At 39.4% G+C, this 14,993-nt stretch overlaps 1 protein-coding gene and 1 long non-coding RNA gene across 3 annotated transcripts in view; one reads left to right on the top strand and one right to left on the bottom strand.

The window, feature by feature from the left end:
* The window catches only part of SCIN (scinderin), an 84,024-nt gene that overhangs the window by 53,728 nt on the left and 15,303 nt on the right, over positions 1-14,993 (top strand). Inside the window, exons 6-10 of the mRNA XM_007982014.3 lie at positions 1,115-1,247; positions 1,962-2,050; positions 2,790-3,005; positions 5,256-5,377; positions 12,661-12,751. Coding sequence (XP_007980205.1) covers positions 1,115-1,247; positions 1,962-2,050; positions 2,790-3,005; positions 5,256-5,377; positions 12,661-12,751 — 651 coding nt within the window. The remainder of the gene's footprint in view (positions 1-1,114; positions 1,248-1,961; positions 2,051-2,789; positions 3,006-5,255; positions 5,378-12,660; positions 12,752-14,993) is intronic.
* Positions 1,113-14,993, bottom strand: part of LOC103226464 (uncharacterized) — a 78,424-nt gene continuing 64,543 nt past the window's right edge. Inside the window, exons 5-7 of one of the 2 annotated variants that reach the window (XR_012090353.1) lie at positions 13,051-13,132; positions 4,531-5,038; positions 1,113-1,220 (exon numbers count right to left, since the gene is read on the bottom strand). This is a non-coding gene — a long non-coding RNA (uncharacterized lncRNA). Of the gene's footprint in view, positions 1,221-1,949; positions 2,072-4,530; positions 5,039-13,050; positions 13,133-14,993 lie in introns of both variants that reach the window. The other variant, XR_005242435.2, reaches the window with a different exon arrangement.

The following is a 14,993-nucleotide window of genomic DNA, read 5'->3' as shown; positions in this document are numbered from 1 at the left end:
GAAAATGTTACCTAAATATTTTGTGACTGCTTTTAAATATTACTATTTCTAAAACTCATTTTCAACAGCCTGACAGATATCTTTTATTTCACATCATCAACCAAAACGGTTCTCCCTCTTGGACAGCATTATGAACTAAAGAAGTGTTTTTAAAGGGGAAAATATTCATCCTGAGTCATAGCTTCCTCTAGTGGAGCTATGCTGTATTACATGGATATAAAGTATAAAGTTCCTTTGAAAATAATTTCCGGTTTCTTAACAAGGCTGGCAAGCAAAATCACCTGGGGCATTTTCTAAAACTACGGAATTCAAACTCCACCCTGGTCCTGCAAAACTCCACCACTGATCAAGGGAGGGCTCTGGAATCTGCATAATTGGTGACTAAACTGTAGCATACAAGCTGGACATTGAAAACCAGTAAATCCTAACCTGCACATGAATATCACTTTCGATTTTATAAGATCACTTAAAAATTTGTTTTAATAGTCTGTAGTCATTTCCAAATGTGACAGAAGAAATTTACTTTGATAATTTATACAAAGTGTATTTACCTTGCAGGACCTATGTTGAAAAAAATCTTTATGCATAAACTGTATCAATAGCTTAATTAGCAAAGTGGCTGGTATATAGTAGATAGTAAATGTTGACTAAATTAATGTTTAAACTTCATCTTCTTGTGTGTATGTAATTATTTTAAGATTATTACCTATTTGAAAAGATTGCTCTAAAACGTACAAGAAATAATCATGTAAAGTTAATTACATGGTTCTTAGTACATAAGAGCATCTGTCTAGCCATTATTATCATCACTATTCTTTTCTGATGTTTTAGGCACAGTGTCAAAACTTAACTTTTTATTTGTTAAGTTTACCCCCAAAGAACTTTTTTAAAAAATTGGAGTGTAATGAAGTCTTGTGGATTCTTTTCATTTTCTTTGAAACAGTTTTATTGAGATATAATTTATACACCATAAAATTCATGCATTTAAAGTGTACAGTTCAATGCTTTTTATTTTATTACATTTACCGAGTTGTACAACCATTACCATAATCTAATTATAGAACATCCTTATCATCCCCAAATGAAAACATGGAGGTCGTGGTTTTTATATTAGGTTTCAGATGCAAGTGGCTCCATGAGGGTGACTGTGGTGGCAGAAGAAAACCCCTTCTCGATGGCAATGCTGCTTTCTGAAGAATGCTTTATTTTGGACCACGGGGCTGCAAAACAAATTTTCGTATGGAAAGGTGAAAAATTCCATTGGCGATGCTGTATTTCCGATGTATATATATTTCCTCTAAAAGGCTACATAAAATATATTTTTTTGATTTTTTTAAAAAATCCCACCTTTTAGTTAAGACTTGATCTATAAATGTCTCACATAAAATGCAGCCATTTTCCTCCTACCAACATCATGTACCAGGGATTATGGAGTTAAAAAAAAGCATTTGGGCAATATAAAAAGAATTGTTTTACAAATAACATTTTTTGCGAATTGTTAAATATACTTAATATACCAGGAAATTTTTGCTATTCTTTTTTTTTTTTTTTCCTTAAGACAGAGTCTTGCTCTGTCACCCAGGCTAGAGTGCAGTAGCGCAATATCGGCTCACTGCAAGCTCCGCTTCCCAGGCTCACGCCATTCTCCTGCCTCAGTCTCCTGAGTGGCTGGGACTACAAGCACCCGCCACCATGCCTGGCTAATTTTTTTGTAGAGACGGGGTTTCACCGTTTTAGCCAGGCTGGTCTCAAACTCCTGACCTCGTGATCCACCCGCCTCGGCCTCCCAAAGTGCTGGGATTACAGGCGTGAAACACCACCCCCGGGCAATTTTGCTATTCTTTCACTGTTACATTTAACTTGAATTATAATTATGTTTATTATGGTACACAAGTATTTCTTAATCATAGAATGTCTTCCTTCTCTGAAGTTCTTTCTCTTTAATTTACCTTGTATTTTAGGTAAAGATGCTAATCCCCAGGAGAGGAAGGCTGCAATGAAGACAGCTGAAGAATTTCTACAGCAGATGAATTATTCCAAGAATACCCAAGTATGTGTGAAAATGAACTGGCTAGAAAAAAATAGAAAACATGGGAGCTCATGACATCTCCATGAAACTCATGAAAAAGTTTGGGTCAAAGTAACGTCTGCATGTGAAGTGATTCTCCACCTGCCTGTCTGCTGCAATCTGGTGTCACATGTCCCTCTTCTTTATCTGTGTGGGGGTTAGAATTTTTTAGAAACTGCTCATCAGACTTTCTATAGAGTGCCCATTCACTTCCTCCACTGCCTTTAATTCAAGATAGTAAACTACAGTAGATTTAGCTAAGAGCACTTATGAGTTATTATTCCTTAGAGCAAGTTGTGCAGACTTGGCCTGAAACCCAGATGATACTTGTCTATATCAAAATCAATTTAGACCTTGGCTAATTGCTCCTTTCCTTTCCGAATCTCTCAGCCTCATCTATTCTCCTCGTTTTTATGTCCTTACACAAGGAACACAATGAGATAATTTCTTCCAGCTCACAGATCTCTTGTGAACCTTATGGAGAAAGAAAAACTTATTTTACTGCAGGGATAACATATTAAAGAACTTGATTCTTCTCTCAAATATTAAAATTCAGTGGTAATTACTTTAGTCGTGAGAAAAAGCAGTTTTGGATTATATGGGCTTGATAGCCAAACCAGGATAATTTTTCATTTCCTTCGTTCTGTCTCCACTGCCAGATTCATATTTTCCCTCAATTTCTTATTTTCCTGTTTATTATTATTATTATTTTAAATTTCAGATTCAAGTTCTTCCAGAAGGAGGTGAAACACCAATCTTCAAACAGTTTTTTAAGGACTGGAGAGATAAAGATCAGAGTGATGGCTTCGGGAAAGTATATGTCACAGAGAAAGTGGCTCAAATAAAACAAATTCCCTTTGATGCCTCAAAATTACATAGTTCTCCACAGATGGCAGCCCAGCACAATATGGTGGATGATGGTTCTGGCAAAGTGGAGGTATTTACCTGTTTTTGTTTTCGTCAAGCCCATGAATGCTAGTGTATGTTGGGAGAGGGCAGGGGAGATCCCTTGGGTCAAGAGTTCGAGATCAGCCTGGCCAACATGGTGAAACCCCAGCTCTACTAAAAATACAAAAATTAGCCAGCTGTGGTGGAGCTCACCCATAGTCCCAGCTACTTGGAAGACTGAGGCACGAGAATCGCTTGAGCCTGCGAGGTGGAGGCTGCAGTGAGCCAAGATCACACCACTGCACTCCAGCCTGGGTGACAGAGGGAGAAATGTGTATACACACACACACACACACACACAAATGTGTATACATACACATATCTGTGTTTATATATACATATATATTTATAAATGTATATCTAAATATATTTATACATATTTAATGGCTCTCCTCAGCCTTCCTGAGAACATCCATCTTCAGCTGGACCCTTGACCCTTTCCCTCCTCTTGGCTTCACCCATGCACTGCCTTGAGTACTGACTTCCCCTCTGCCATCTAGCTAACGTTCCTACACCTCATTGGCAACTCAGTTAAATCACAAGCCATACCTTTTCTGAGAAGGCTTCCCTCAGTGCTGAAGTGGCCTTTCTCTGTGTTCAACCTCTAAGGATATTTTTCACAGAATTTATCATATACCTACCACAGAATTGTTCATTTACTGCCAGATTTCTCCTAGACCGCTCATCAATTCCTTGAGGACAGGAATTAAATATTTCATCTCTATATTCCTAGGGCTTACCACAATGCTTGGACCAAAGTATACGGTCAAGAAATTAGTGAAATAATTTTTCCTCTTTTCAAAGACATGAAGCATGAATCTAAGTGGCATGGGTGTTGGGGAGTGGGGAGCGCCAAGGGATAAGTTCACAAATGTCCCTCATGGCTGTTGTCGGAGGAGTATGGACTTCTGGGTCTGCATCTGTCTCCTACTTAGACATTCCTGCTGGAGCTCAGTCCTCCTGGCAAACTTGGTCTCCAGCACCAGCTGTGTCCTGGCTGCAGCTTTCTCCTGTGCCATCCTAGGGCTGCTGAAATCTGGGGAGCTCTCTCTAGGATCTTGTGCTGTCTCTAGGATATAAGGCTTCTGCTCTCTAGGATAGGGTGGGGTGGCCTCTCTCTAGAAGCATTGCACTGCTCCTGTCCACTTGCTCATCTTCAGATTTCAAAGCAAAGAGTCTGCCCTTCCCACCGAAGAACTTAGGCAAGTGTGCATATGTGTGTATGAGTGTGTATGTGTGCTTACATGTACACACACAGTGCCTGGCAGCCTCTCCTTCATTTGTTACTCTCCTGTTTCATCTACAGTTCTCATCTCTCCAACTTGGAGGGTCTTTAATCTGTGCTGAAGATGAGGAGGTAGAATGAAAGTGGTTCTGCCTGTTTTTATCCCATCATCACATTTCAGTCTTATACCTGGATGGCATCATGTTATCGGCATGGTCTTAGTCTGTTCAGGCTACTATAACAAAAATACCGTAGATTGAGAGTTTAAGCAGAAACATTTATTTCTCACCATTCTGGAGGCTGGGGAGTCTATGCTGAAGGTTTTGATGGGCTCAGTGTTTGGTGGAGGATCCACTTCCCGGTAGACTTTTTGCTGCATCCTCACATGGTGGAAAAGGAGCTAGAGAGCTTTCTGATTATAAGGGCGCTAATTTCACTCATGAGGGCTCCGGCCTCATGATCTAAGTACCTCCCAAAGGTCCCACCTCCTAATACCGTCACACTGGAGGTTAGGATTTCAACATAAATCGTGGAGGGACTCAAACATTCAGTGTGTTGTAGCATCTTCAGTATTTGGTCACAGGCTACCAAGTCTTGCCTGGGAAAATAATAGTCTCCTATCTTAAAGCACAGGGAAAAAAATACGTATGTTATTTCATAATTGATGAAAAAATTAAAATACATATTTCTGAGCTGAATCTTGCAGTTTTTTATTCCACTGGAGTGTCATGTTATTTCCACTAGTAGATGAAACAATAGGTATTTATTAATCACCAGGCTTGAAACTGAGCTTAATACTGTAGAGGAAGCAAAAGAAATATAAAAGTACTTAAAATGTCAATAAATTGGCAAATTTATAACAATTTCTTTCCTTTGCTTGATTTGTAAACTAGTTAAAAAATAATTTAAAAGTTGTTTAATAATAGATTTGAACCAAAAATTATTTAAAGCTTATGAGAAGTACTATTAGATCAAGAAAATTGTAATTTGGTGTATATATTCCATTCCTTCCAGATTTGGCGTGTAGAAAACAATGGTAGGATCCAAGTTGACCAAAACTCATATGGTGAATTCTATGGTGGTGACTGCTACATCATACTCTACACCTATCCCAGAGGACAAATTATCTACACGTGGTGAGTTTATATTGGGCAAAGATCTCGGGTTCCACAGGAGCCAGATTTTGCTCCAAAGTATTAAATTCCATGCATTATGGGGTAGAATAATCCTATAATCACCCCAGTGAGATTTGTATAGCATGCATGTAGTATTTTCTTTTTATATGATTTTGACTTTGTTTTGCAGTTGCCATCCACAGGCAGCAGGAGTTACATAAAAATCATACTATCTAGTCTAGGAAAAAAGTTTTGATATCCTAAACCAGTGATGTTCTGCTAGTGGATATGTAGTTGAATATCTCATCTTGTACGCAGGTTAACACTGCAATAGCAAGTGTCAGGTACCATGGCTTCTTACTGTTAAAATTCACAGAGGTCCATCCTAATTGGAACTGCAAAGTTGCAATATGGCAAAACCCATAGGAGATACAATTTGTGATTCCATTGATACCTCAACTTGATGCAATTCTTATTCTTTGTTTCCATTAAATGTAAAATAATGGAAAAAATATGCAATTGCGGTTTGTTTGTTTGTTTGTTTTTTCCTTTTGAGGCAAAATCTCACTCTATCACCCAGGCTGGAGTGCAGTGGCCCAATATTGGCTCACTGCAAACTCCACCTCCCGGGTTCACGCCATTCTTCTGCCTCAGCCTCCCGAGTCACTGGGACTACAGGTGCCCATCACCACGCCCGGATACATTTTTTGTATTTTTAGTGGAGACAGGGTTTCACCATGTTAGCCAGGATGGTCTCGATCTCCTGACCTCATGGTCTGCCCGCCTCGGCCTCCCAAAGTGCTGGGATTACAGGCGTGAGCCACCGCACCCAGCCCCTGTGTTTTCATCTTATACGGTTTTGCATGATGATTTGAGTTAATTGAAGTCTAAATTTACTTTCAGTAAATACCAATGCCCTGCTCAAGGAGGCAATGACCAAATGTCCAACCAAGTAATTTAGGTGCATACACCATGCCAGGATACGTCAAGGGATAGGGATTCTGCAAGAAATTATATAACGTGAAATTCTCTAACTTTTTATTAAGTGAAATCAGGTAAAAATAGAATATTGCTAAGAAGGCTGGAAAAAAGAAAATAATTCTTAAAAAAGATCTTCAAGCAGAGAAATGTGGGTGTAAGGTGCAAGGGCAGGGCAGGATCCTACCTTTGCCTACATAGTTATAACAACCTGTAATAGCTGTATAGAATATACATGCATTCAGTACTCTGCTGATATGGTGACATTTCTTTTTGGTGAACCTCACACACAAAGACAGAGTCACACTCATCCCCATAGTCTGGTCATCTACACTGCCCAGTGCCTTGAGCCCATTCAAGTTCAGGAGATGGGATGATACCAAAAGAGTGGTCTGGGAACTCGGAGGCATCAATATCACCTGGGAACTTCTTAGATTTGTAGACTCTCAGGCCCCACCTTTGACCCACTAAGGCAGAACCTGCATTTTAGCAAGGACCTCAAGTAATTCATATGCACTTCAATGATTGACAGACACTGCCTCAGGCAGTGGTTTAGAACACTGACTGCATATTGGAATAACCTGAACAATTTCTCATAAATCCAAGTGCTCTCACCCACACCAAACAAATCAAAATCTCAGCTGAGGGGACTCCTGAGATTCTAACCTACACTACCACATCGGTGTGAACCACCGGACCCAGGACCATCTCTGATGCCACAGTCACTCCATATGCTGTCCTAGATGAATGCATTTAGCTATTTAGCTCTGTGGTTAACATGTCGTCTTAATAGCAACCATTCTGTGAGCAGCATGTTTTCACTGGCAAAGTGCCAGATGTTTCCTTGTTTTTTCTTTTTTTTTTTTTTCTTTTTTTTTTTTTCTTTCCAAAAAGAATGGAGCAGGGGAGATTAGACAGATGAAGTAATTTAACTCAAAATCACAGCTGTTGTAAGGCAACATTTTAAATCTTAATCGATTGGTCTCTTTAAGGCTTAAGTATATCTATATCAGGTAGTTATGTCCTTATTTTGCAATTTCGTTTTCTAAAATTTTAATTCAGAAAAGTGTTTGTGAAACAAAATCATAGCATTTATTGGGATAAATTAATTATTCCTAGTTAACTTTTCTTTTGCATTTTATTTCATGGTCTTCCTGTTAATTCTCTTTTGAATATGAAAAACATAATTGATTGTGAATTTAGATTAAACGAAAAAAGACTAAGCGAGTAATGCGAAAGAGTGTTTTGAGGAATTAACAATTTGCAACCCATATAAATGCCTATGTGGACATACTAAAATAGAATAAATCAGGTTACAAATTTTAAATGCTAAATTTAAGTTTTAAATCGTAGCTATTTCTTGTATCATTTGAAAGCACTTTATGTGCTAAGCAGTGTACTAATTTCTGGAGATACAGCAGTGGAAAGAAAAATACAATTCATGCCTTCAGGAGCTTATATGTGATGGGAAACAGATGATTAACAGATATTTTTAGTGCAATATAGAGGATTTATGTAAGATCAAACTGAGTGATCTTTGGATAATTATATACAGACCCTCCACCATACTCCTAGGCTATTGATTAAATATTTGTACCCTCTAGAACTCATGTTGAAACTTAATCTGCAGTGTGGAAATATTGGGAGATGGGGCCTTTAAGAGGTGATAGCTCTCATGAAAGGATAAGTCCATTAGTGGATGAATGGGTTATCATGAGAATGGGACCAGTGGCTTTATAAGAAGGGAAAGAAGCCTGAGCTGGCATACTCAAACCCTCACTGTGTGATGACCTGCACTGCCTCAGGAGTCTGCAGAGTCTTTGCCAGCAAGAAAACCTTCACCAGATGTGATCTCTTGACTTTGGACTTCTCACTCTCCTTAACTGTAAAAATAAGTTCCTTTTCCTTATAAATTACCCTGTTTCAGGTATTCTGTTATAAGCAACAGAAAATGAACTAAGACAGGCTCCTAGAAAAAGTGGTATTGAAGTGGAAGCTAGACAGGCAGGCAAATAGGGAAGTTGTTCCAAGCAATGCAGGAAAATAGTGTGCTCTAATCTACTCGTCATAGAGTATGGCTGGAGAACATTTAGGGTGCAAAAGATAAAACGAGGGAAATTAGAAGGAGCCAAATTGTAAATGACCTCATAAACCATGCTGAAGAGGACAAACTTTATTTTTAAGACATTGGGAGTCACTGAAAGAGTTTGTTTGGGGTGTTACATGATTGATTTTCATTTTATTTCATTTTATTTTATTTTAGACAGCCTCACTCTGTCACCTAGGCTAGAGTGCAGTGGCTCCATTCTTGGCTCACTCCAACCTCCGCCTCCCAGGTTCAAGCTATTCTCCTGCCTCAGCCTCCTGAGTAACTGGGATTAGAGGTGCACACCACGACGCCCGGCTAATTTTTTGTATTTTTAGAAGCGATGGCATTTCACCATGTTGGCCAGGCTGGTCTTGAACTCCTGACCTCAAGTGGTCCACCTGCCTCGGCCTCCCAAAGTGCTGGGATTACAGGTGTGAGCCACCGCAACTGGCCTGGTTTTCATTTTAGATAAATTATTCTGATTGACATCTGCAGAATGGATTGGTAGAGGAAGGCTAGCAGCAGGAAGACAACTGGGAATGTGTTGCAATAATCCAGCTAAATGATGTGGCCTGAATTTAGTGTAGTGACAACAGGGAAGGAAAGAATGAGACAAATTTGCAAAGTGTTAAGGCATTGGCACCAGAAAAACTGTTAATGGGGAATGGAGAAGACAAAGACAAGAATGACCCCTGGGTTTCTGGTCTGAGCAAAATGGGTAGCGTTTTATTTCCTGAGATTAAAAATCTTACGAAGAAGACAAGTTTGGCCCACACTCTACAAAAATGCAAAAGGAAAAAGAAGAGAAAGAGAAGGCACCATATTGATAATAGTTACTATCTTTGGAATGGGGCTGGAAGGATGGTCATTTAGTTTTCTTCTTTCCAATTTGAAATGTTCGACATTTCCATCATAAGAATGTATATATTTGGGGGATATCAAGAATGTAAATTAGATACTTCAGAGTCCTTTTGTGAGTCTTCACCATTTGAAATCATGGATGTGAAGTATGTAAGTCTGTTAGTGTTGTATGGTTTGTGGAACTTCAAAAGCTTCCGTAAAGATAGTGAAGAGGATTTCAAAAAATAAGCAGTTCCATCGAAGACTGGCTTTCAAATTAAACAACTTTCCAGTTTATGTGATAATTTCAATGCAGGGATATAAATAGGTTTAAGTCCAAGAGGCAGAGTTAAAGGTGAGAAACTAGAATTAAATCAGTTATGAAACCACTTGTATTCTGAGATGACAGGACAGAAATAATTTCAGCAATGATCTTTTCTCTGAAATATCAGGTAATTAAAATTGAACAGATGACGATGAATCTCTTGAAGTAGTAAATCCCATTTTTACGCAGCACTCATCTTTAATGAGCAACAACCACCACAGGTTTATAAAGAAAAAATACGTCAAAGTAGATTGCTTTTTTTGTTCAGCATAAGATTTTTAAATTAGAAACAAAGAGCGACTGTGTTATTTCTTGATTGCAGTGGAACACTTGAATCTGTGTGGATGGCAGTATGGTACTTGGGATCCGGAAGAGAGGTTTAAGATAAGTAGAGAAGTATTTGTTCAGAGTGTCATGAGACAGCAATTTAGTGATGTTTTTCAGGTTTGCTAGTTGAAATATTCCAAAAAAAAAAAAAAAAAAAGGAGCAAAATGAAGACAAAAGTTGGATAATATTGTCTGTTCAGTGGTTGGATTTCTTCCCTTCAGAATAAAAGCAAAATGGAAAGCAGCCATTTTTAACAACAGCTGGAAGCGATAATTCAGGAAACCACAGATGTGACAAAGAAACAACGCATGATACAGACCCTGCGGTGGCCCGTCCTCATGCAGCTCTATGTAACTCCTCACCTTGTGCTTCCAGTTCGCACACAGGTGTTGGCTAGCATTATAGGCTCTTGGGAAATGTAGGCTATTGACATTAAAACACTATGTTTTTAGTAGTTCCTTTATTAGGGAAAGCATTTTTTATTTTCTTATCAACATTTGTGTGCATGATTTTTTTTTGCACCTCTCTGTAGAAAATTTTTACATCAACCATTTGCCTATGCTGGTCCAATGGAAAATTATGTGATAAGATATGCACCGTCTTCCCAGTGTTTTGGGGTGTGTGTGTGTGCGCGTGTGTGTTGCCCAACGTGGCAGGTTCTGTTAATCTGTTCCGAGTATGGAACAGTTTACTGTCAAAGTTTTAGAAGAAAAGATATATTAGCGTTGCTGCAAAAGTAATTTCGGGTAGGCCGGGCGTGGTGGCTCACGCCTGTAATCCCAGAACCTTGGGAGGCCGAGGCAGGTGCATCACCTGAGGTCAGGAGTTTGAGACCAGCCTGACAAACATGGAGGAAACCCTGTCTCTACTAAAAATACAAAATTAACCAGGCGTGGTGGCACACGCCTGTAATCCCAGCTACTTGAGAGGCTGAGACAGGAGAATCACTTGAACCCCGGAGGCGGAGGTTGTAGTGAGCCGAGATTGCACCATTGCACTCCAGCCTGGGCAACAAGAGCGAAACTCCGTCTCCAAAAAAAAAAAAAAAAAGTAAATGTGGCTTTTGCCATTACTTTTAATAGCAAACACAGCAATTACTTTTGCACCAATCTAATAGTTAACTTTGGAAGTCTAAATCCAAGTTTAGCATTCCTACTGCTAGGCTAACCACTAGTCAGATAGAAATGCGAAAGCTGGCTAAAAATAAATAATAGTCAATGAGTGCTTTTACCATGTTTGGAGCTTTGTTTTGTTTTCTTTTATTGTCTTCTCTACAAGCTCATCAAACAGCAGATCTCCCACAAGTTGCTTTACAGGTTAAGGTGACACAGAGTTAATAGCCACAAGCTACCCTAGAAAGAGAGGCTACAAACGAACTGGCCATATTGATGGACTGACCTGTATCTGAGTGCTGGAAGCTTAGCATCTTGTACAGCCTTATTACTAATTCCTATGGTGGGCAGGTCATGGTGCCTCACCCCTTTAATCCTAGCACTTTGGGAGGCGGAGGCAGGTGGATCACCTGAGGTCAGGACTTTGAGACCAGCCTGACCAACGTGGTGAAACCCTGTCTCTATTAAAAATACAAAAAAGCACCTGTAATCCTAGCTACTCAGTAGGCTGAGGCAGGAGAATCGCTTGAACCCGGGAGGCGGAGGTTGCAGTGAGTCGAGTTCATGCCACTGTACTCCAGCCTGGGTGATGGACTGAGACTCTGTCTCAAATGAAGAAGAAGAAGAAGGAGGAGGAGGAGGAGGAGGAGGAGGAGGGGAGGGGAGGAGGAGGAGGAGGGGAGGGGGGGAGGAGGAGGAGGAGGAGGAGGAGGAAGAAGAAGAAGAAGAAGAAGAAGAAGAAGAAGAAGAAGAAGAAGAAGAAGAAGAAGAAGAAGAAGAAGAAGAAGAAGAAGAAGAAATTCCTTATGGAATTGCTAAGATGACAAAATGGAGCCTCTCCATTGTCAACTTCTCATTATTATTTTCTTGATTTTTCTGGGTTACAGACATTTGGTTCATGCTCACCAAATATTCATAGAAAGACAAAATGCTGGCTGGGCGTGGTGGCTCATGCCTGTAATTCCAGCACTTTGGGAGGCTGAGGCGGGCAGATCATGAGGTCAGGAGTTCAAGACCAGCCTGGCCAACACAGTGAAACCCCATCTCTACTAAAAATAGAAAAAATTAGCCGGGTGTGGTGGCAGATGCCTGTAATCCCAGCTACTCTGGAGCCTGAGACAGGAGAATCGCTTGAACCCGGGAGGCAGAGGTTGCAGTGGGCCAAGACTGCACCATTGTACTCCAGCCCAGGTGACAGTGTGAGACTCCATCTCAAAAAAAAAAAAAAAAAAAAAAAAAAAAGACAAAATGCCACTAACAGTCAACGTAATAAGTTTGGCTCGTATTTTCATTTCAGATGGATTATTTTTCACTGTAGAGGTGTTTTCTAAAAAATAGGCAGCTCCAACTTAAAATCAGGTGAACCTGATGACTTAGCTAAGTTATGTAAGGAACAAAAGCTCAATTTCTTTAAAATGGAGATAAAAATGCCTACCATACACAGTTCTAGACGACACATAGGACAATTCAATGTTAGATACCTTGACAAAAACAATAGCTTAACAGCTCATATCATGTTGAAACAGTTCGCTTCTTGATCTTTCATAATAACTTGTCTCTGCTTGCAATGCCTACATGCGACGATCTTAAAAGTTAAAGGCAAGCTAATTTATTTCACTTTCATTCCTCTAGGCAAGGAGCAAATGCCACACGAGATGAGCTGACAACATCTGCGTTCCTGACTGTTCAGTTGGATCGGTCCCTCGGAGGACAGGCTGTGCAGGTTGGGATATTTTTACCCCCAAAACTCACCCAAGTTAAAGTCTTGCTAGCTCAATAGATAGCTATAGCTCCCTCCCAAGTTGGAATAGAAATTTGACATTTTCTTGATATGAACTCTGTTTTCATTTTGAAATTCGAATATTCCTACTCTCATTTCAAATTAGTTCTCTCAGATTCTGGAAAGGAGGTAACAAACACAAGCAACAAAAACTATCGACAGATTTAAGATCCCAAAAGAATCTTCCCATTAGAATCACACCCTGTGTCAGTGATAGTCGCTTGACATTAAAACGGTTTTACCTGTATTATTGTTTCCAGCTGTTGTTCAACAGACGGTAGGCAGAATAATCCCCCAAGGTGTTCACGTCCTAATCCTCAGAACCTGCAAGTGTGATATGTTACAAAGCAAAGGAGAGTTAAGGTTGGAGATGGAGTTACGGTTGCTCATCAGCAGATCTTAAGCTAGGGAGATTATCTGGGATTACTGGGTGGACCTAGTGTAATCACCAGGGTCCTTATAAGTAAAACAGAAAGCCAGACAGAGTCAGAGGGATGCAGCATGGGAAAGACCAACCAGCGATCGCTAGCTTTGAGGATGGAGGGAACAATTACATATTATATAGTTTGCAAATTGCTAGAAGGATAATATTGAACATTCCCAACACAAAGAAATGATAAATATTTGAGATAATGTTATGCTAGTTACCCTAATCTGATCACTATACATTGTATGTACCCCGTGAATATCTACAATTATTAATCAATTAAAAAATAAAATTAAAAATAAGAAGATGGAAGAGAGTCCCTAGCAAAGGAATATGGGCAACCTCTTGAAACCAGAAAAAGCAAGGAATAGATTCATTCCTAGAGCCTCTAGAAAGGACTATAGCCCAGCAATAGCTTGATTTTAGCCCCATGACTAAATTGTTATTCCACATTTTAGCCCAGTGATCTATCTAAATTAACCCCATAACTCATTTCAGACTTCTGACCTCCAAAACTGTAAGATGATAAATTTGTGTTGTTTTAAGCCACTAAATCATAGTAATTTGTTACAGCAATTCTGTAACAAATTATAATTTGAGAAATAAATACAACAGTACAGAACAAGCACAGATTAGCAATTCTAATTAATAGGTAGAAAAAAGACTCATTTTCTTACACTCTCAAATCATAAACATGCGTAAGTTATGTTTTGCACAAGTAAACAGAAATAAATCTTGATAAAATAGCATGAGTCCTTATATTTCCCTTTTAGGTACCAAAATCTTTACTGAAACAAAGTCCATCACCCAAAAGTGAGGGAGGAAGTGGTGGAGAGGGAGAAAGCATGAACAGAAATGGGAGGGACAAAGAGAAAAGATAGGGAGAAAGGGGAAAGAAAAGGGGAAGGGGGGAGGAGAGGGAAGAGAAGAAAGGGAAATCATGGAGGAAGAAATGAGACAAGTGGGAAGAAGGAGAGAAGAGGAAGGGCAAGGGAGAGGATAGTGTGAGAGGGAGGAGAGATATATTTTTTTATTTGGGTATTTCTGAAAAAAAAATTACTTGTCGAGAATGACTAAATCCAAATTCAAAATGAAAATTTCATGTAATTAAAAATGAGTCAACTTTTTAGTATATCTATCTAACTTATCTATCTATCTTATCTATCTCTTTCTGGAGACAGAGAGAGAGATTAAAATAGAGAAAAATGGGCAGGAAAAGATAATATACTGCTTTATTTATTATAAAACTTTAAATGTTATACAGTGTCAGACAATATCAATGTCTAGTTCTAGATCTCACTGTGTCTAAGAGACTGCTGTTTCTAGCCTGGTTCAACCTTCTGTCCTCTCCTAAGTTCAACTGCTCCTCCTTTTATAGTTATGGTGGAATATCTGCTACTTGTTTCAGGACCCTTATTAGTTACCATGAAAAAGTTTAGGTCTTTGTTTTTTAAATTCCCTTACTGTATAACTGACATACAGACTTCAAGGAGACCCTGTTTTCCTCTAGTGTGCCCCAGTGTGTCTGTCTGCTTTCTTGTTCATTCTGGGAGAGGGCACTTGCTTGTTCCTTTTCCCTACAGCTGGCTGGAGCTTTCTCTCTCCCTCTCTCTCATTCCCTGTGTCTTCCTAGCTGGAGCTGCACACACTGCTGCCTGTTTTCTGCCTGCCTGTTGTCTTTGGCCAGTTTTTGAGAAGCCATCTGCTCCTATCTGGTGGGAAAAGCATCTTACAGATTAGAATTCAAACAGAAAGCAG

Source organism: Chlorocebus sabaeus, chromosome 21, assembly GCF_047675955.1.
Source record: "Chlorocebus sabaeus isolate Y175 chromosome 21, mChlSab1.0.hap1, whole genome shotgun sequence".
NCBI lineage: Eukaryota > Metazoa > Chordata > Mammalia > Primates > Cercopithecidae > Chlorocebus > Chlorocebus sabaeus.
This window is presented reverse-complemented; position numbering and strand designations above follow the sequence as displayed.